The 22,947-nt window shown below is 38.5% G+C and overlaps 1 protein-coding gene across 5 annotated transcripts in view; it reads right to left on the bottom strand.

The window, feature by feature from the left end:
- The window catches only part of man2a2 (mannosidase, alpha, class 2A, member 2), a 38,842-nt gene extending 15,955 nt beyond the window's left edge, over positions 1–22,887 (bottom strand). Inside the window, exons 1-11 of one of the 5 annotated variants that reach the window (XM_051689669.1) lie at positions 22,840–22,887; positions 20,408–21,181; positions 17,472–17,627; positions 15,126–15,383; positions 13,341–13,485; positions 11,961–12,132; positions 9,850–9,977; positions 9,349–9,522; positions 8,914–9,100; positions 7,946–8,123; positions 5,570–5,772 (exon numbers count right to left, since the gene is read on the bottom strand). In XM_051689669.1, coding sequence (XP_051545629.1) covers positions 5,570–5,772; positions 7,946–8,123; positions 8,914–9,100; positions 9,349–9,522; positions 9,850–9,977; positions 11,961–12,132; positions 13,341–13,485; positions 15,126–15,383; positions 17,472–17,603 — 1,577 coding nt within the window. In that variant the 5' untranslated portion in view covers positions 17,604–17,627; positions 20,408–21,181; positions 22,840–22,887. Of the gene's footprint in view, positions 1–5,569; positions 5,773–7,945; positions 8,124–8,913; positions 9,101–9,348; positions 9,523–9,849; positions 9,978–11,960; positions 12,133–13,340; positions 13,486–15,125; positions 15,384–17,471; positions 17,628–20,407; positions 21,640–21,669; positions 22,812–22,839 lie in introns of those variants that run through there. The other 4 variants (XM_051689670.1, XM_051689672.1, XM_051689668.1 and 1 more) reach the window with 4 other exon arrangements.
- Between the last annotated feature and the right edge of the window lie 60 nt (positions 22,888–22,947).

Here is a 22,947-nt window from a genome sequence, read left to right as displayed (position 1 = left end):
ATAAGATTCAGAAACCCTTGTTATTAATGACACCTGTGGCCGTTAAGTGAACTGCAGCCTGTTGCTCGTGATCGTGCGTGCACACACTCTAAAGGGACGCGAGCAAGCATAACAAAAACAAAGAGACTGGACATGATTCACCGGCATCATCATGACAGATAAGGTAGCATAATTAAATTACACAGTTATTATTGTTTTACTACAAACTTTGAGACTGTATATTATATTTGACTCTCCAGTGCTGGAACAGGGCTAAAACAATGTGTGGATATAGGTCTGACTATGCGAGACTGTAGTTTGAAGTAATCACTTTTCTTTGCATGATACATTGACTGCATTTATACGATAGCCTATGTCAGCAATAGCTAGCTAGCCAGCTATATATGACAGTAGCTGTTTATAAAATAGACTGTACATTATAAATATGTTGACACAATTCAGTATTGATGTGATTCCATCACAACTGTCATTTTGATACATCGATGCGCTATTGTTTTATAATAATAGAATGTATATATTTTCTGTATAACCAAGTTACGTTACACTAATGAATGGAGCTTTTTGCATTATCTTGAACATTGTCTAGCATTCATTTCATGTGTTATTGTAGTTTACCTTGCTGAATAATTACAGATGAACATTGTTTATGTCAGTTACTGTGGATCAGCATACCTGACTTTTAGTATAAAGAGAAGATCTTTGAAATTATTTGGCTTGCAATTCGTCAGTGTTAGCAGGCAAGATCAAGTTAGCTAAAATGACACAGATCAATCCTTATGGCACTATATTTCACATGATTTGCAGTTATGTAAGCTTACCTGTCCAATAAGAAGAACGCCAATTCTTCAGGGTCGGTTTTTGATCCCCAAAACCGAACAAAGTTCCCTCCAGGAATCAAATGTCCTGCCGATGTTCACTCTAGTTTTCGCTCGATCATGATCACGTTCCCGCTTAGCCAGACGGGATTCAGTAGATACATGTTTTTTTTGGCTTAATCTGAGTTTGTCTAGGAGTCGGTGTTGTGCTGTGAGCCGGACGTTTACTGGATTCCATCTCTAAGATAACGTTACCTAGTGTTGCAGACTGTCTGTTAACGCTGTTAAATAAGGAAGCAATTAGGCAAGGCTCTCGGGAGCGCGCAAAACGTCACATCCTTTGGATTTTCCCGGCAAAAGCGACCCGCTCCCTTCACATGAAAATCAGTCTACAGGCCTTAATAGGCAACCTAGGAAGTCCAGGAAGGGCTCATTTTTTAAGTTGCGTTACAAACCGTTCACACATTGGCAAAAAAAGGCGAATATTACATTAAAAATTTTACATATTGCACCTTTAAATGATCTTTTACTCAAATACGTTCTAGTGTTAGAAATAGGGATGGGTTCAATATACAATATGAGGTTCACGATTCAATATAATCTCAATTCGAAATAACACTAAAGTGACAATATATTACAGAATTCTTTATTTGCTGAAAAAATTTGCAAAATGCTCATTATAATTTCTCATCAAAATAAAGTTCTTTAATACACGATACACAGTTTAAGTCAGAAGTTTACATACACCTTAGCCAAATACATTTGAACTCAGTTTTTCACAATTCCTGACATTCAATCGTAGAAAACATTCCCTGTCTTAGGTCAGTTAGGATCACTACTTTATTTTAAGAATAATTGTAGAGAGTAGAAATGTCAGAATAACAGAATTATTTATTTCAGTTTTTATTTATTTCATCACATTCTCAGTGGGTCAGAAGTTTACATACACTTTGTTAGTATTTGATATTATTGCCATTAAATTGTTTAACTTGGGTCAAACATTTTGAGTAGCCTTCCACAAGCTTCTCACAATAAGTTGCTGGAATTTTGTCCCATTCCTCCAGACAGAACTGGTGTAACTGAGTCAGGTTTGTAGGCCTCCTTGCTCGCACACGCTTTTTCAGTTCTGCCCACAAATTTTCTATCGGATTGAGGTCAGGGCTTTGTGATGGCCACTCCAATACCTTGACTTTGTTGTCCTTAAGCTTTCACAATTTTGGGGGTATGCTTGGGGTCACTGTCCATTTGGAAAACCCATTTGCGACCAAGCAAATGTTGCTTCAATATATCCACATTATTTTCCTTCCTCATAATGTCATCTATTTTGTGAAGTGCACCAGTCCCTCTTGTAGCAAAGCACTCCCACAACATGATGCTGCCACTCCCATTCTTCACAGTTGGGATGATGTTCTTCGGCTGGCAAGCCTCACCCTTTTTCCTCCAAACATAACAATGGTCATTATGGCCAAACAGTTCAATTTTTGTTTCATTAGACCAGAGGACATTTCTCCAAAAAGATCTTTGTCCCCATGTGCACTTACAAACTGTAGTCTGGCTTTTTTATGGTGGTTTTGGAGCAGTGGCTTCTTCCTTGCTGAGCAGCCTTTCAGGTTATGTCGATATAGGACTCGTTTTACTGTGGATATAGATACTTTTCTAACTATTTCCTCCAACATCTTCACAAGGTCCTTTGCTGTTGTTCTGGGATTGATTTGCACTTTTCGCACCAAACTACGTTCATCTCTAGGAGACAGAATGTGTCTCCTTCCTGAGCGGTATGATGGCTGCGTGGTCCCATGTTGTTTATACTTGCGTACTATTGTTTGTACAGATTAACCTGATACCTTCAGGCGTTTGGAAATTGCTCCCAAGGATGAACCAGACTTGTGGAGGTCCACAATTTCTTTTTTTTTAATTCCTTAAAATACATCCACAGGTACACCTCCAATTCAGTACACCTCCTATCAGCTAATTGTCTAAAGTCTTGACATCATTTTCTGGAATATTTCATGCTGCTTTAAGGCACAGTTAACTTAGTGCATGTAAACTTCTGACCCACTGGAATTGTGATATAGACAATTAAAAGTGAAACAATCTGTCTGTAAACAATTGTTGGAAAAATTACTCGTCATGCACAAAGTAGATGTCCTAAACGACTTGCCAAAACTATAGTTTGCTAATATTAAATCTGTGGAGTGGTTAAATTAGTTTTAATGACTTAAACCTAAGTGTATGTAAACTTCTGACTTCAACTGTAAAATGATCAAAGTTTAAATAAGAGTTGCTCCTATACCTTTCTCTGTAAGAAAGATCACAAACAAATAAGCTTTCTAAAATAGTTTGCTACATTCAGGATGATCAGGTGCAGAACAAGCAATAGAGCTGAACAGATCCTGTCCTGAAAGTGGTATTTGAAAGTGTTATCTTTTGATGATTTGTTTGTCATCATTACTAGAATTAAAATGTAACTTAGTAAAAATAAAAAAAATTTACATTATATTAATTAATATTATATCATGAAATGGTATATATATAATAATGATATGAGCTATCACTGTTTGAAATAATGTGTACAAGTTTACATTAATTTGTATAAGAAATGCTAAAAAGGTTACTGGTTCAACGAGCGGTTCACAGTGTTCCGGTTCAGCGAACATAAACGAGAATCTCTTGGTTTCTTTAGCGCATCCATGCTGCGTGAGATTAAAATTAATATTTATTTTTATTTTTTTAGACTGTAAAGAACAGAAAGGATATTAAGACACACTATTCAATGAAAGTGGTGCATCTCATCTTTACACAGAGGAAACGTTTTATTCAAGCATTTTTCATCAAAAGCCGATTTTCCAGGTATTCCAGTACTTAAATTTCTAAAAGCTAAATTCAAGCACTTTCAGGACCTTGAGAGAACCCTGTGAACAATGTATAAAAAAAGCACAGTGGGTAAAAATCAAGCGATAGAGAGATTATGTTGTTTGACGGGTCATTTCATTTATGATCACATAGACAGAAAACAATATTGCAAATTTCGAAATAGAGTTATACCCGATATGGTTCGTAATTTTTTTGGATTGCGATATATCGAAATTATATATCGTCCCATCCCTAGTTAAAAATAGATAAACGCTTTTTTAAAAGTTGAACTACTTTTAGCTTGACATGCGGTCTTAAAAACTTAACACTCATGGTGCATGATGCTGAAAAACAGCGAGACATGACAAAGTCATCCGTCTGATTAACCAACAATTAAATAAATGGCACAGACAGAATTCAAGAACACGTCCTGTGTAAACAGCCCCTTGACAGAGCTAGCACTGTCAAGGTGTAAACAAAAAGTTTATTGCTGTGGCAAGGCACTACATAATGAATAGATAATGGTATTATGCCGTTGCCACAATTCAAAGCACTGGGCACCGAAAGCATGCCATTCAAATTTACAAAGACTAAGCCTAAGGTGAGAAATCAATGATAATGACTTTAACGAGGTAATAATGAGAGCAATTAAGCAATTCCTTACACCTGACAAATAGAAGGGGAATAAATGAGAAAAGCTCATCAGCCACATAACAGAGTATTTTAATTATTCTCTGGTAATACCACAGAGAGTAGGCATTTATTCAAAACATAATTGAATCCTGGCAAATAGAGGCAAAGACTTGCCAAAATAAAGGATTCAATTCAGATAGTTCGATGCCAGTTTGTCAGTACCATTATAAATGAGTTCGGGAATTTAATAACAAATAAACACTTTTGGGAACTTGAACTACACTTTAAAGAAAATTCACCCAAAAATAAAAACTGTCATAATTTCTAGGGTTGCTAGGGAGGGTAGAGTCACATGGGGTAACCTCCTCGTGGTCGCGATTAGTGGTTCTCGCTCTCAATGGGGAGTGTGGTAAGTTGTGCGTGGATCGCAGAGAGTAGCATGAGCCTCCACATGCTCTGAGTCTCCGCAGTGTCATGCACAGCGAGCCACGTGATTTGAGAACTAAGACTTGTCCTCCACCACCCGGATTGAGGTGAGAAACCGCGCCACCACGAGGACCTACTAAGTAGTGGAAATTGGGCATTCCAAATTGGGGAGAAAAGGGGATCAAATAAGAAAAAAAAAAAAAAGTGGTGGAAATTAAACCTTTTAAATAAGACAGACATTGACCCGGCAACTTTTCTGGGACTACTCGACCCGTATAAACGAGTAGTCATGCAAGCCCTATGTTTAAATGTATTTAGTAAACGTTTCTACATTAAAATATTAAAATTTTATTACATTGCTGCCATTATAATGGACCATTTTATGGCTCTCGTTTTTCTTTCCCTTCTACTTAAAGAGTTCCCACTCACTGTAGTGGAGCGGCGATGTAATTTTATTATTGTGAATTATTTCAAAAATTTCTGTTCCTCCAACTTTCTGTCCATTACCGCCAGAGCTGTTACCACGTGCAGCGCAACGTACAGTCAAAAAGGATTTCCAAAACGGCTTTTGGATTATAAACTCAGAGATGTGGATTCGGACGGTAATTAAATTACCACACGACCTTGGTGTTTGTCAAAAAACAGTAGGTAATTTGGCCGGGAATTTTCTCGTGGGAGATGGGAGAAAAACACCGACATTTCGGATTCGGACACCAATAAAATCACCGACTACCCGCTGTAAATGCTGGAATTACCTCACGTCCTCATGAAAATAATTGCCGTCCGAATAGGGCTTAAGTTGGTAATTCTAACATTGAGATGGCAGGTATTTACTGACTAACCGGAGGTGAGACTCTAACACACGGTCCAGGTTTTTGTAGAAGGGCCGTGAGGTGTAGTATCCACTCCAATAATGATCCTCTCTGTCCGCGTAGGCGAAGAAGTCTCCACTTAGTACGGGGTAATCAGGTGGTCTCGTCCCCTGGGCAACACCATTAGCCTTGTACACAGCATTAAAGTAGTCTGTCAGTGTTGCAAACTGGGCCTGAGAACACAGAATTTACAAAGCAATTCAATTAATTCAGCATATTCCAAAATGAAAACATCTTGACTTTTTTTTGGTTTTTTTGCCCTGCAAACATTTTTTTTAATTTATTTTTTTATTATTATTATTATTGTTGTACCACACTGCTGAGTTAAACAAGAGCTGTGCTTGTTTGAAAGACAAGATTTTGACTTTGCACCAACATTTTTTTCCATGCTAAAATATTTTCTTCTATAGCAGCTTAATGTGCAGAGGCAACTGTAAGTACAGTGCATCCGGAAAGTATTCACAGCGCTTCACTTTTTCAACATTTTATGTTACAGCCTTATTCCAAAATGGATTAAATTCATTATTTTCCTCAAAATTCTACAAACAATACCCCATAATGACAATGTGAAAGAAGTTTGTTTGAAATCTTTGCAAATTTATAAAAAAAAATAAAATAAAAAAAAATCACATGTACATAAGTATTCACAGCCTTTGCCATGACACTCAAAATTGAGCTCAGGTGCATCCTGTTTCCACTGATCATCCTTGAGATGTTTCTACAACTTGATTGGAGTCCACCTGTGGTAAATTCAGTTGATTGGACATGATTTGGAAAGGCACACACCTGTCTATATAAGGTCCCACAGTTAATAGTGCATGTCAGAGCACAAATCAAGCCATGAAGTCCAAGGAATTGTCTGTAGACCTCCGAGACAGGATTGTATCGAGGCACAAATCTGGGGAAGGGTACAGAAAAATTTCTGCAGCATTGAAGGTCCCAATGAGCACAGTGGCCTCCATCATCTGTAAATGGAAGAAGTTTGGAACCACAAGGACTCTTCCTAGAGCTGGCCGCCTGGGCAAGCTGAGTGATCGGGGGAGAAGGGCCTTAGTCAGGGAGGTGACCAAGAACCTGATGGTCACTCGGACAGAGCTCCAGCATTTCTCTGTGGAGAGAGGAGAACCTTCCAGAAGTACAAGCATCTCTGCAGCACTCCACCAATCAGGCCTGTATGGTAGAGTGGCCAGATGGAAGCATGACAGTAAAAGGCACATGACAGCCCGCCTGGAGTTTGCCAAAAGGCACCTGAAGGACTCTCAGACCATGAGAAACAAAGATTGAACTCTTTGGCCTGAATGGCAAGCGTCATGTCTGGAGGAAACCAGGCACCGCTCACCACCTGGCCAATACCATCCCTACAGTGAAGCATGGTGGTGGCAGCATCATGCTGTGTGGATGTTTTTCAGCGGCAGGAACTGGGAGACTAGTCAGGATTGAGGGAAAGATGAATGCAGCAATGTACAGAGACATCCTTGATGAAAACCTGCTCCAGAGCGCTCTGGACCTCAGACTGGGGCGAAGGTTCATCTTCCAACAGGACAATGACCCTAAGCACACAGCCAAGATAACAAAGGAGTGGCTACGGGACAACTCTGTGAATATCCTTGAGTGGCCCAGCCAGAGCCCGGATTTGAACCCGATTGAACATCTCTGGAGAGATCTGAAAATGGCTGTGCACCGACGCTCCCCTTCCAACCTGATGGAGCTTGAGAGGTCCTGCAAAGAAGAATGGGAGAAACTGCCCAAAAATAGGTGTGCCAAGCTTGTAGCATCATACTCAAAAAGACTTGAAGCTGTAATTGGTGCCAAAGGTGCTTCAACAAAGTATTGAGCAAAGGCTGTGAATACTTATGTACATGTGATTTTTCTTTTTTTTTTCTTTTTTTTTTTTAATAAATTTGCAAAGATTTCAAACAAACTTCTTTCACGTTGTCATTATGGGGTATTGTTTGTAGAATTTTGAGGAAAATAATGAATTTAATCCATTTTGGAATAAGGCTGTATCATAACAAAATGTGGAAAAAGTGAAGCGTTGTGAATACTTTCCGGATGCACGGTAAGCCATTCATAGCCTGACTGCCCTCAAAAAAGATGATTCATCAGTTTCTGATAAGCAACCCAACCAGCCCAACACAGCAATATTGGCTCAACCAATGGCATGAATTTGGGGCAGGACTATGTTTTGGCCTACCAATGGCAGATGAGGGGAGTGTTTGGGGAAACCTGTTTGAGAACAGTTATTTTTGCAATTTCATTTGGTGGTGCAGAAATTACACACTTTAAACTGACTTTCTTGATAATGTTGAGCTGTTGAAGTACAGTAAAAAAATTCTGAAAATGTACCTTCACATGCATTTCTGGGTGGGAATTCATGTAATCAAACAGTTTCTGGTAGTTGAAGTACTGCTGGTCCCACTCCAGTGCTTTATCATAGCGGAAGTCATCACCCAGAGGAACCAGCAACACTTTGCTACGGAAAAGCTTGGACTTTTTGCGGTACTGATCAAGTAGAACACCAGCTCTGTAACCAAAAATATTAATAAAAAAAAAAGAATTGCGTAAACCAGTGTTTTATACAATATTCTACAAATATGTGTAAATGTGATTTGATGAAATCAGTGTGTTTACTCAGTGACAGATTAACTAGACTGCTTCAAATAGATAACTTGTCGTTTTGACTGATTCATTAAAAGAATCGGCTCATAAGGGTAATTCGTTCACGAATTGTTCTACACTGTTTGTGCATGCAGCAAGCGAAGAAAACGCAAGTAAACATTTTTTTTTTCATTATTTCGCAGTACCCAGCCTTTTTATCATAATATTCAATTTAGACTGCGAGCTCACAACTCACAAAATATCATTTATTTTGCTGTAACACTATATAGTTTCTGTTGTAGCGATGCATGAGGAGGATTAGTTATTAGCAGTTCAGCTTCTATTGAAGTCAAGGAGAAGAAAGTGTTTTTGGAATGTTTGGAATGAAGTGACTCATGAATGCTAAAAACATCCCCAAAAAACCCTGTGCCTATTCCAGTTACCCTCAAAGTCCTCTGAAATGTAATGACACATGCTTACTAATTGCTACAAGCTTATTAATATCCTTGTCTTCCAAGTCTGCTGTGGAAAGGGAGAGGTGAATTTGGGTTAGAGCCCAGTTCAAGAACAACCCATAAAATACAGCTGGTGCCAATTGGAAGATGGAAATTTTTTTTATTGGCCAACACAGGAAATTAACCTACATTCACTGGCTTAACTCCTCCAAATCAAATTAATTCCCTTGTTTTGTATTATAATCAGCACCACGGTCTCACCTCTCTGCCACATTGGCATCAGTGATGGCTCGGGGCGGCACCTTCCACGGGCAGTTGACTCGGCTTCCTGGAAGTCTCTTAAAATCAAACTGGCAGCAGATCTTTGGGTCAGGCCCGCAGGTGTGAGGCACGTCATAGCTATAAAACGGCATCATGTGGCAGAACATGTCTGTCCCCGATTCAGGATCTGTAAATAAAGAAAATAAATAAGCACTAATGTGTAGGTTTCTAAGCCACAGAAATGGGCTGCTTAGACTCTTTGGCAAAGATCTCAGTTACATGGGGTTTATTTTTTCTGCAACATTTAAAGCCTTTTCAACAAGTAATTACAGTAATTTAATGCTTAAAAATGACAATATTCTTTTCGTTTATTAGTTTTAATTAGACTTATATTTATGTTTGTTTTTATATTGTTATAAATTAAAAATCTCTCACCCCAGGTCTGTCTCCACATGAACTCAAGACTCCGAGTGGCAGCAAAGTGCTTCTTGATTGAGTAATGGACCCTCTGGATCAGCATGCTACTTATGTTGGCCCGTTTCAGCAGATAAGGCATTGTAGCGCTGTGACCGAACGGGTCCACGGCCCATCCCGAGCGAGGGGTCACACCTCAAATAACACACAGATTCATAAAATTCAATCAACAGCCCGAATAGCTGGTTTAAAAAAAAACAAAAAAGGAAGACAAACATGCAAATTGGAGACCATTCACAATAATTACATACAAAGTCCTACCACTAAGGCAGAAATTTGAATATGGCAAATCTGATACCGCAATCTGAAAAGGCCACTTGTTATTGACAGAGACACAGAAAATGATTGTGAAAGAGAGAGAGTGAATTAAATCTGGATACATAAAGGGCTGGATTCCAGCTAGACCACGGCTCTGAACAGATTTTTAAACACTAAACCAACACCACCCCAAAACAAGCATACCAAGATTTCTCTCCAGCCACTGATGGCCTTCGATGAGCTGGTCTATCATGGCGAAATAGTGAGCGTTGGCTTCGTCCGTCATGACCCAGCCTCCCGTCACCATCTCAAGCTGTCCACTCAGGATTAGTCTAGAAGAAATAAATTAAGCCGTAGTGTTCAAAGCACAGAGTGCACGAGAAGGTGTTGAAAATCCACCTCTGTCCACTAGCTTCTGTCACAACATTAGATCAAGCTATAATAGGAGTCACTGGCTAAACAAAGACTGACATGTACCATGATCTTTCAGAAGATTACAAGAGTTAAGATCAAAATTGGACATGCAAGACCAAAACAAAATGTAAAAGAATTTGAATATGGGCATTCAGGAGCAGAAAACCATGGTTAGAGGGTCAGCAGCAAAAAGGTTTCAAAATAAAAGTTTAAAGTGAAACATGAAATCAAAATCGACCCCATTTACTTTTCTTAATACATGTCCCTGGTCTTAAAAGGAATGTTCCGGGTTAAATACAAGTTAAGCTCAAATCGAAAGCATTTGTGGCATATTGTTGATTACCACAAAAAGTTATTTCAACTCGTTCCTCATTTTCTTTAAATAAAGCAAAAATCGAGGTTCCAGTGAAGCACTTAATATGTAAGTGAATGGGGGCAAATTTTTTAACGTTAACCGTTAAAATACTCACTTTTTCAAAAGTGTAACCACAAGACATAAAGGATATGAGTGTAAACATGATTTTAGTGTGATAAAATCACTTACAAACCTTTTCTGTGTAAAGATATAGACAATTTTACAACTTTGTTACCATGACGATGTACTGTCAACAAACCCTTAAACCATAAAGACTGTAAAAATTACAATATAAACAACTTTACATCTCAAACAATACACACATTTTAACAGAAGAATTAATGCAAGTTAAATTATTAGCTTCACATTTCTGTTTAAACCCTCCAAAAATTGGCCATGTTCACTTTCATTGTAAGTGCCACACTGTAACCTCTATTTTTTTCTTTTTTTTAAAGAAGAATAATTTTTATGGTAATCAACATTATGCCACAAATGCGGTCGATTTAGCTTAACTTGTATTGAACCTGGAACATTCCTTTAAGTCTAGTGTATATTTGGTTTTTGCGCATGTCAAGTGCTCTAGCCTTTCGAAGTATACTCTATTGAACAAGCCTGTACGGACACGTTCGACGCATCGCTACTGTGACTTGTTTGTGATTCTCTTTAGTACAGTCAACGGCATGTACAGACATTGTGTTTGCCCCATGCGCATTGTGCGCGAGACGTGGTGACATGCGGAAAACCTAAGACCATGTCCACACTTATAAGTTTCCGTTTGATAACGCATCTTTTTCTCTAGGTTTTGGCCTTCCGTCCACACGGAGACACGAAAGCGAAACTTTTCAAAAAATTTCTCCCAAGTGGATACATTTGAAATTATCGTCTTCGCATAGTAGTGTGGAAAGTGAAGCGGAGATATCTGAAAACGATGACGTATTTGTTGTCATGTGAACCATTCAACTAGAATCAGCATTACTGTGCCTGCTATTCACTTTGATAGCGTTGTTAAAGATAAATGTTATTTTGTACAACCTTCACGTTGCATTCTTTCCGAATTGATGTCTGGCGATGGAACGTGTGGATTATTACATTCAGACTGTACATGGAACGGCGATTTTTCGCATGTGCAGTCATGGGAGTTAAGATTTTTCATACATTTCAGTATGAACGAGGAACTATTGGAAAACACTTGAAAACAGCAGCGTGGACGGAGAGCGTTTCGAAAATGAAAACGCCTTTTTCAAATGTATCTGGATTAATTTGGACATAGTCGAAGTGTACTTTGGCCTTTATTGTGTACGATTCATTTGCGCATTTTATTCCAAAGAAAACAAAACGTTTGTCTTCATAATCTTTTATCTTCTAAAACAACTTTCATTTTTGTCTGACATCACCAAGCCCTCTTACATTTCAACCTCTCCCCTCCAACAACCTGGCAACATTCTGGTATGAAACCCCCAACTCTCATTATCCAATTAATTCCCAATAGGTAAAATCAAGTCCCGCCTGACATTTTTTCACTTGGTCATGCAAAAAAGCTACTCACTTGCGCATTGCTTCTTGTTTATGGATATCAACACTTTCCCACCATTTTGCAAAAAAGGATATTTCAGACCAGATGAACTTTCTGCGGGGGTCTTCGGCCAACTTTACTACCATGTTGTTGAAGATATGCTGGGTCTGGTCATTGTAGTACTTTTCAAATGTTTTGATCCATCCTGTCACAAAAAGTGAAGTATAAAGTCTCAGGTACATTTACATAAGATGCAAAATGCCATAAGGTGTTAAGTCTACAAAATTTAGTGAGGTTATCTGCCAATTTGCTTCTTAAGTACATTTATCTAACCATGCTGGTCCACCAGCTAGACTAGCACCAGAACAGTAAAACACAGGCTGGGCCAGCAAGGAAATGCATGTTGGTCTAAGCTGGTCTTTTCAGCAGGGTATATTTTCACCGTTTTACAAACAAATGCTTTTTTGATAACACACTGAAATGTTTCCGAAGGAGCACAGCCGTTCAGCAGCATTTTGTTCCCCATTGAACAACCTGTTCATACCACTGTCTGTTCATTATTCACAGGTGTTGCCGGGGCATGCAAAACTGTTCAATTCTGCATGTCAGCGAAGGGAACAACAGATCCGTGCTGATCCTGAGCATGTCAGAAAGACATTTCGATTTGTGGTGAAACTGATTAAAACATTATCAGCAGTGAGAAGGTGACACACCGAGTATTACACATTCTGCATGAAACACATACCACTATAAAGCCCAGTGACACAGTTCTGTCTGGGGGGGTCAACTTCAAGGGTTGCAAGAACATTTGGAAACGTATCTGTCCTGTGGGTGATTTTGAAACTCACTGCGCTTTCACTTTTTTCTAAGGTGCTTTCGTAAATTGTGTCAATGCTGCATAATGCCAAGTCAAGCAACTGACCTACTTTACCTCCATGGCTCTTTCAGATAAAGCTGCTGCTGCTACTATTACATTGAGGCTGCTGCATCAACTAAAATAAAATGAAAAATGTTATATCCACTTAAAGGAATTGTACACCCAAAAATGAAAATCCTTTCATCATCTAATCTGAAACAACAAGGGGGTTGATTTATTAAGATTTATTGTGACAACAGTACAGCAGTTTGTTTGAGGAAACATTTTAGGCAACTGTTATATGACCCTGCTGTATTTGCGCTTGACATATTGCACAATGCATGTAGAATAAACCAACACATTGTGTGTGTAGCATTAGATCAGACAGCAACTTGGCATATAAGGTTTCACCCTCTCAAAATAGTCTGGCTTCACTGCTTAAAGTGAATCATCCACAACCATGAAGAAGAAAACTCATAACAGCATTACAGGCTAATATACCAAAACGTGTTTCATATAAAACAATGTGAATAAATGGATCAAGTTTAAATCTCTACCTGGATCATTGTGCGAATGAGGGACCACAAACACCTGCAGGGTTTCTTCATCCCATTCACTGGGGTCGTAGGTGATTTCAAAACCTTGTTTCCAAACACCACCGTCCACATTATCAAAGCTGAGCAGGGAATATACATCCAGCATCTACGCCAAGAGTGATATAAGTACCATCAACCAATCAATTCCAATTTATGTGATGAAAATTGTGATTCACTGGTCTCATGTGGAACCATAAAGTACATACTCAACAAACAGACTTTTGATGATCTTCAATATATATACACTGTATATGCTCCAAATGGCTTAAAAGGGCTTTTCTTTTTTTTTTTTTTTAATCATGTCAACCATTCAAAATGTTTAATACAAGGAAAAAAATCTAGTTAAAATAATCAAGGCAGGTTTTCCACGCTGTTTTTCATGAAATAAACACAAAGAAGAATATTTAATCATTTCTGTTTTTTTCCCACCAATATAAAATATGTAATAAACAGCAATATCAACAAGAAAATTTTAATACAGGAAAAAGTTTACATGGAGACTTCTGTTAATGTTTTTGAGTGATGATGCAAACAAATCATTGAAGGTGTTAACACACACAGCATACACTGATAACTATCAAAAATTAGATTTAAAAAAAAAAAAAAAAAAAAAAAAGCAAGCAAGAAAAACACATGTACATGAGATGTAAAATCGTTGGATTATATTCTGCTTTTGACGTCAAAACATAAACAGTCATGTGCATAACACTTGTGCCAGTAAATGTATTTGCATACAATGCAAAATCAGAGTAATGGGCAAAAATCTAAGTGTGCCGACTGGTTTCTGCTTATACCATTTATGACAATACCCCAATAAAGGAAAACCTTTAAAGGAATTTACATGACCTTACAAATTGTTGGCTTATTTAGCATAATCAGTGTAAGAATGTGCATGTAAATGCACACACTGACCACGTACGTTTACATGCACTTAAGAAAACAGTTTATTCTAGGGTTTTTGCAGAAAGCGGCGTTCCGAAACGTCATGTAAATGAGAATGCGGATTTCCTTACGCCGTTTAAAGGATTAAGAGGAGGCTGTTAACACACCTAGGTTTCTCCTCGAGAACGCGGCTTAACGTGGCCGTGTAAATGCATGAATGGCGTTCTGATGGGTGTGAGTGCGCATGTGCGTGAACAGACCGAATAACAAACGTCATAGGATGGAGCCCAACAAAAAGTCAAGACAGCAGAAAGAATTCAACATTTCTCAAAGTACAGTGGGAAAAGCACATACACAAACTATACCAATTTATACACTCCCATATAAAATCGACTGTTCCTCACGTTTGTGTATATGCACTCGTACATTGGGGGAATCCCAGAGTTTTACGTAAGAGGTAAAACCCACTATTGCAGCGTAATTTCACTGCAGGTTGTGATAGAAAGTGAAGGAACCAAACACAGATACAACTCTAGCATATCTGGAAATAAAGCAAAGCAACGGAGAATAAAATGGCAAAGAATCCTTTGGATGCCATGTTTGTTATTTACACAAGCATCGCTGGGAAATGATGTTGCTGTGGATAAATCTGCTTACTGACCGAGCCACATGTATAAGGGAGTAAAGAGTACGCCGCTTATACAGTGCATGTAAAACGGAATGCCAATTTCTCACAGTAAGCTGCTTTTTTGGTGTCCATGTAAACATAGTCACTGAATCATAGTTTGGAACTGATTAACCACTGCATTAAATTTAAATCAGTCTACACACTTTATACCACTAATACTGTACTTGGATTCTCACCTGCAGGTCAGTCTGTCTCCTGCGGCCCAGTGCGAACTGGCAATCTTGTGGCTTCACAGAAAGGAAGGTGGGCCTGCCATCAAACGGCAGTACCCAGGAGCCGTTGGCGCTGCGGAAGGGGAGGTGTCCACTGGGAGAGATGGCACCTGTGTCCGTAAGCTCCAGCACCGAGTCTTTGATGTGACTGATAATCTGATGGTTCTCCTCAAGGAGCTGCTCAAGCTGTTCAATGCGGTTCTGCAACACCGAAATCTGGCTCTGAAACCAAGAGGGGGATGGAGGTGTAATCTATCTACCACCACGGATCTAGAACATCACGATTGACCCGAACACTCTAAAGGGAACGGCACACCAGGCTGTACAGGACTGACATAATTTGTAGCACGTCTAAAGTATTAAAAACATGTTAAAAGCGACTTGTCCCTCAGTTTGTAAAAACAAAAATCCAGTGTAAAGTAAAGCATACAGTGGAAATCTATGGGGCAAGGCACTGCACCAGAATAATTGTTAAAATGCACATCGTTTCAAAAGTATAGCCACAAGACTTTAAAAGTGTTGCAAGTGATTTTTTCATGGAAATGTAAAAACTCCCTACTCCCTGAAAGATATTAATGAAATAAGTATCCTGAGATATCTCACCGGTCTCTGTGACAACTCTAGACTCTGTAAACAGCAAACAAAAATGTGTCCGTGATTCGCGGACATTGACGCTTTTCAACTGTCAATCATTTTGCTCGTTCTCATAGTATTGTAGTTGCAGCGAATTATTGAGGCTTACTGCCATTTTTAAGCCATGTTGTTCATAATAGTTGTCTACTGAGGGCGCTATTTTGCTGCTGTTGTTTTAAACAACCGTTTCTGCACAATGTCTTTCTCAATAAAGCTCATTTGTTATCTTTGAAGTGCAGAGTTTTGGAAAGAGGGGACGTGGCTAATTCAACGGATCAATCTCGTGGAAGCAGAATGGCTGAAATAGCTTTCAGCACCATTAACATTATGTATATCCCAAGACTAGTGTGACAAAATCACTTAACCTTGTCTGTGCACAGTTATTTCCAATCTTTCACCTCATGTCATGACCATGTAAAGCCAGCAAGCCTTGTAGCTTTCACATGTTATGCACAAGGATATCAGAAAAAGACGGTTTACGTTAAAAATCAATATATATGGACTACTTAGACTTTACAGCTCAAACTACATATTTATGTAATGTAAGTGCAAAAATACAATCTGCACATTTCTGCTTTTAAACCCTCTGGAATGCCTTGCCGCACAGACTTCCGTAGTAAGTGAATTACTGTAATTGTAATTTTAGTTTTTACAAACTGAAGGATAATATTTTTGAATGGGGCCAATTTTTGGAGCTTTTCATTTTATAAAAGCACTTGCATTAATTATTCTGTAAAAACTTGTGTATTATTTGAGCTGTATTGTAAAGTTGTTTAAATCAACATTTTTAAGGTGGATTTAGAGTTGTAAAAGTTGTAAAATTGGATATAACTTTACACTGAAATGGTTAGTAAGAAATTTAACACAAAAATCATGTTAACATGCATATTGTTTATGTTTTATGGCTATACTTTTGAAACAGTAAGTATTTTAATGTTTACCGATTGGCCCCATTCACTTCCAACGTAAGTGACTTACCTACAGTTTTGCTTTTATTTAAAGAAAAGGAGGGGCAAGTTGAAATAATTTTTTGCTAATCAACATTATGGCACAAATGCTGTCGATTGAGCTTAGCTTTAATTTGGAATATTCCTTTAACTTGTTTTGAACCCAGAACATTCCTTTAAATTTCTACTTTGTTCATTGTAGGGCTCCAAGTGTTAAATTCTGGGAGCATTGATGCAGAGCTGACAGACAATCAAAGTGACTAATTATTTAGTTCATATTTTGAATACAAAAAGCATCTGCATAACGTACATTATTTTTCCTGAGGCTTACGTTAAGCACATAACACTGTGCTGCATCCAACACTTTCAACTATATGCCATCACGTATGCCCTTTCTAGAACAACTACACCACATACTCCTAATGATTACTTTTTCACAATTAAATAAAGCCTGTGGTTCATGGTAGAAAAAGGGCCAGCTCTCATAGCGAGTTAATCACTAGTCACTAATTTAGTAGTTAATTAGTTAGAGTCAGCCAGACATAAATTGGTGACATCGCTAGCTTCGCACTTGCAGTCCAGGCAGAAAAAAACTCAGCCAAAAGGCTTTGATAAATGAAGCCATTCAAACAGACCCACAGACCAACACCACCACAGCACAAAATGTAATCCAGAACAAAGGGAATTCATAACAAGAAAAAGTACTGGAGAAACACTCTCTTCGGCTTACTCTCGGAAAGTTCCCAGCACTCTGTCTCCTGGCGGGATCGTGCTGGACTCGGTCCAACATCAGGTACAGGGAGAAGACGGCCACACAGAAGATGGCCCCACCGCAAACGGTCACCTGCTTCTTCAGTTTCATCCTTCTGTGCTTATCTGACAGATGCTAATGTTGAGGGCATGGAGGGTGGAGGCAAAAAGATAAAAAGAAAATAACCTTAAATTGCAGTCTGTTCTTTATCGACAAGAAAAAGGAGAATACTGAATCTGTGAACCAAAAGCAGGGCTCAAAAATAAGGATCTTTTCTGCATAGATTTTGACTTGCCCAGCCAACATTATCACTAGCCCTAACATAAAAAAAGATACATTTTACAACATTAAATGTTAAGTTTCACTTTACATAAAGACTAGGTTTTAAGTTGGGATGCACCGATACAACGTGCCGATACTGATATCCGATTATCCGATAACTTGGTGGTTCTGCTTTTTCTATGCTACTTTATTACACAACTTCGAAAGAAATTTAAATAATACATTTTATTGTCTCTGTCTCTCCACGTCTTTCATGTTTCAGAGTAACCAGTATAAGTTATAAACAACACACTAAACCAAAAGCACATTATTATTAACCCACATTAAAGGAATATTCCGGGTTCAATACAAGTTAAGCTCAATCGACAGCATTTGTGGTAGAATGCTGATTTCCACAAAAAATGATGAAAACGTGAAGCTTATAATTTTATAAAAGCATTTAAAATAATCATTTTAAAATGTGTGTATTATTTGAGCTGTAAAGTTGTTAAAATCGATGTTTTAGGGTTTGTGGTGTTATGTCCTCATGGCAACGAAGTTTGTAAGATAAGGTTAGTTAGCACAGTATCTCAAAATCATGTAAACATGCATATTGTTTTTCTCCTTTACTTCCATTGCACGTGCCATACTGTAACCCTAATTTTTGCCAAATTGCTGTCGATTCAGCTTAACTTGTATTGAACCCAGAATATTCCTTTTATATAATACACGGACAGACATCATTGTATGTAATAGAAAAGTTGTTCCCATTTAACATTCCCACTTTAACTTAATTCTGAATGGCCTCTTGTTAAACACATTCATAATTGGAAAGATTTCTTAATTTTTTAATGTCCTTAACTCACTGAATTTTGAATAATGAAGCTTGTCACTTTTTAGCTGAAGCAGCCTCCACTTTAGCTTTGACAAACTCATCATATTCCTTGCCATGTCAAGCTTTAAGGTGAGTAATGGAATTATTTGTCAAAAATTGTTTACGGTAGTTCCACCTCGTGAAATTCTAGCATTGCAAAGTTTACAAACTGCAACTCTGCTGTCATCACACTCAGTTTAAAGTAATAATTGTCCTACGTGTTTTTCCGCCCCCTTTTGACAAGAAATAATCAGCTGTTTTTAAACAATCAGCCCATAATTGCTCTTATCGGCTGATACCGATGTTCGGCTAATACATCGGTGCATCACCAATTCTTACAGATGCTTCCAAGACTATCACAAATCACTTCTTTCAATTTGGACGAAACCATTTGTTATCCAGCTAACATTACCTTGATGGCAACTTTAAAATCAGAATTTGCAACAATGTTTAATACATCACAAAAAAAATCAAATGTTTTGTTGGCAAGGCATAAAAACACATGTACAAGTAAGATTTAGTGACAATGCAGCACTGGCTTATCATTATTGTCGAGTAGGTAATTGCCAGGGTAATCGACTCATCAGCTAGTCATCCAACAATTGACAAATCAATTTGTAGGGTCAACTACTAACATTCATATTTTTAGTGGTGGTGGTTTTAATGGGAGACGCATTTCTCAAATTAATTACGAGACGCAACTTCTTGGAGAGTGTTTTTGCGTGATGATAACTAAAGTCGCAGTAAGTCCGCACGGTAAAACCCTCTGCAAGAAATTTCGTCTCTTTAATGCTTTAAGTTTAGTCCTTTTATGTGCTGCAGTTACAGACGTTAAAGTGCCGAATCAACAATACATTTCAAGACGATCATTGTCGGACATTAAATCCTCTGCTGTGAGTAATGTTCCCGTACTTGAGAATGATGGTATTTGTTGATTCTCTCCGACACTGCTTCAATAAATAGTTGCCGTAAAAACGGTTTAAGCGCCTTGATGTCATGAACTAGATGTGTACCCGCAATATTATCTAGCAGTTTCGCGATTTTAAATGCACAGCGAGGATCGCCCTGAAGCACTCCGGTTACATTCTGCGTTCAGGATGCGAAGAAGTGGTTTCGTGCCACTCTGTATTGGAGTCTTACTTTGAAAGTTTTGTAGAATATGATGTTATAATTATTTAGCACATTTATTTGTTCGTTATGTTGAAGTGCTGCACTTAGCGTCCATATATCCCTCTGAAACGTATCCGATCGAGGTCAGGTGAACATAAGAGCCTACTGTAATTATACATGATCCTTATCACCGACTAGTCTGTCGGTTGTTTGAATGACTAGTCGACTAATTCAATTATGAATATGGGTAGTTTTGCACGTCCCTATTGTCAAGCCCTGCAAATGCCAAAAAGTTAAAAGAACTCCACATCAAAGTTTTGTCAGTAACGTTTAAAACTAAGTCCACCCCTGCTCTCCCACAGAGCTTCAAATTCTAAAGCGGAGGCTTTTGAGATAGGAGGGTATATACACAGGGGACACCGATCAGCAGGAACTGACCAGCAGTCTGTTAACTGCAACCACACCACAGCCAAATCCTGCCTCCATCAAAGTGGCCCTTGTCCTCAACCATTCAAAACCGAGGGGATGCCGAGAGAAGAAAAAAAAAAAAAAGAACGACACAGGTTCTAAACAGAGGGAGCCCAGACAGGGAATTCACTGTCCCTCCAGCATAGTCTGTCTATGTGTGTGTGTGTGTGAGAGTGTGTGTATATGGTAGTTTCTCACTCACCGTGTTGAGGGTAGTCCTTCACACAGCAGCGGTCGCTCCTGTCTGAGTTGGCCGAGGAGCCATCACAGTTTCCACCAAGCAGAAAAAGGACCAGAGTGAAATAAAAACGACCTGGCACAGTATGTCCTCTCTTTTAAATTTTGATTTTTTTATCCGGCTCAGCTAAGAGGCCTTCTTGGACACCACCGATAAAGATATGCTTTTTAGCACTTGCTTTTCCACTATACTTTTGATGTCATAAATGTATCAAAAATCAAAAATTAAGTCTTTAGTGTTAATATTTGGGGGCCAAACAGGTCCCTTTTTGCTCTCAAGGACAATTGACCTTGATTCTGAATGAATTTAGTTTATAAACAAGAGCCGATTCTGGGAAGTGCATAAATTTGACAGTGGAAGGTGGCGTCTTGCATACGAGATACAGAAAGCGGGCAAACCCGGAGTAGTGTGGCCTGGATTTGCCCGCAAAATCGAGCAGGTGTTCTTCCTCTCGTCTCACAAATCTAATATGATGTTAATCCCGTCAGATCCGAGTCAGGCAGTGTCTTAGCGCTCTCTAGAAGGATTTGGGATTAAGCCTTTCCTTCAGCACTGGTAAACAGTTCAACCGATCTCAGGTTGCACAAACAGCTAGGCTACATAGAAAGCGATTCATCTAAAACAGTTCTCGAGTTTCAGAGGATTTCACATGAATAGGGTTGGTCTGAAGGTCTTCTGTGTTTCATAGTCTCAAGCTCCGACTTCCACAGCAAACATCAGAAATGGAGAGTCGAGCACCTGTAAAAACAAACGCACTAAATGTTCAGAGGAATTTGATACGTTTTCCAAACAAATATATAACGCACCAATCACATGCAGTGTGTGAAGCATACAATCAAAACAATGGCAGCAATCAACAACACTGTAGGCGACAAAATTAAGACCACACATTATTCACACAGCAAAAAGTTACAGTTGGGAAGCACGGTTTTGATTTCAGTGACTATATAGGTAATGGTCAATATTAGCTTTTTTAAATTATCGTATCAGTCAAAATATTAGATGTATTAATATACAAGCATTATTTTAAATTCTAACAGCATACTCATTTCCTATGACTTTTTACAAAAGTACCAAATTGTTATTTATTTTACCTATCATATTTTAAAATTATGTTAAATACCTTAAAGGTGCACTCAGTAATTTTTTTCTCATTAAAACATTTTTAACTCTTAAAGACATGAATTGTATTTTTGTAATATATGTAAGAAATCATGACCACTCACATAAAAATTAAGACTCCAGTCATTTCAGTAACCTTATAAAAGCTGTTTTATTCTACATGGAGAGGGTCCGCTCATGGGGGCTGCCATGTTAGAATCACATGACCAGCCGAATACTACTCGCTTTATCTCAGTAACCGTCCTGTTATTTGACACTTTCACTCATTGATTAAAGTAATCATGGCTGACTGTGAATACTAAATTTCTACAATGGCATCTGAAACCGAAAACTATTGATTTTAAATTATGCTGCATCCAAGCCGCTAGGTGTCAGTGTAAGTCCAAGATGACACAAAAACAAAAGTTACTGACTGCACCTCTAAAGCTTGAAACCTAGATTGGAGCTGCATTGTGTGAATAGTGGCTAGATGACTAGAAAAAAATGTCACCGGTCAAAAATGACTGATAATATATGTGATATATTGGCTAATACAATGTAATTAAAGCAATTAATATGGACATATATGCAGTACACAGAAATTAAATCCCTGCACCCCTCAGATGCAACATTTGAATCACTTTTGAAAATGAAAAAATATCTTTAAAACAGCATAGATATGCAAACAAATAGTACTTGGATCTCTAGGGAAATTATCAATATGTAAAAACTACAGCAGTCTGATCTATGCAAAGTCCCAAAGACCTTCAGTCCAACATCACTGCAGCACTCTTTGCATGCTTTCCAGCAATATGCATAAAAATAATGGCCTTTGTTCTTCTGCAGGTAGGTTATCGGCACTGATCAGACCAGGTGAGACTAGTGAGGAAGTTAATCATTAAACCTTGTGATCTCCTAAGAGCTTGTTGCAATAGGCAGATCCATTGAAATCCATTGCAATGCATCGCCTATTTCTGCACATACATGCAAGCGATCCGTCTAGATCTGATATATCCACGTGTTACTAACATTACCCCTCAAGAACAGACATAAATAAAGAGTTTATCTGCTAGATCTGCGTGTAATATAGCATTATGTATGCGTGCAGCATCTAAATACATTGGGTCTGGTCTAATCTTTAACACAACCTCGACCACTCCGACGTCAAGCTCCGAGAAACACCTTTTTTACGATTAAAATCATTATACGGCACTTTTTATCATTTTGCAACGGCAGACCAGTTGGTGGCACGGCTTTTTAAAAGCGAAAGCAGTCACAGGACATCAAATATTTACCCGTTATTTCCTCCTGAAAGACGTCTGCTATCCTGTGCGCGAGCTTGAGAATGGAGCGGGGCATTGTGGGAACTGGAGTTTTATGGAGGGCTGAGGCGCACTGGTCTC

This window comes from Myxocyprinus asiaticus, chromosome 46 (assembly GCF_019703515.2).
Source record: "Myxocyprinus asiaticus isolate MX2 ecotype Aquarium Trade chromosome 46, UBuf_Myxa_2, whole genome shotgun sequence".
NCBI lineage: Eukaryota > Metazoa > Chordata > Actinopteri > Cypriniformes > Catostomidae > Myxocyprinus > Myxocyprinus asiaticus.
The sequence above is the reverse complement of the archived record's forward strand: the minus strand, read 5'-3'. Positions and strand labels throughout refer to the sequence as shown.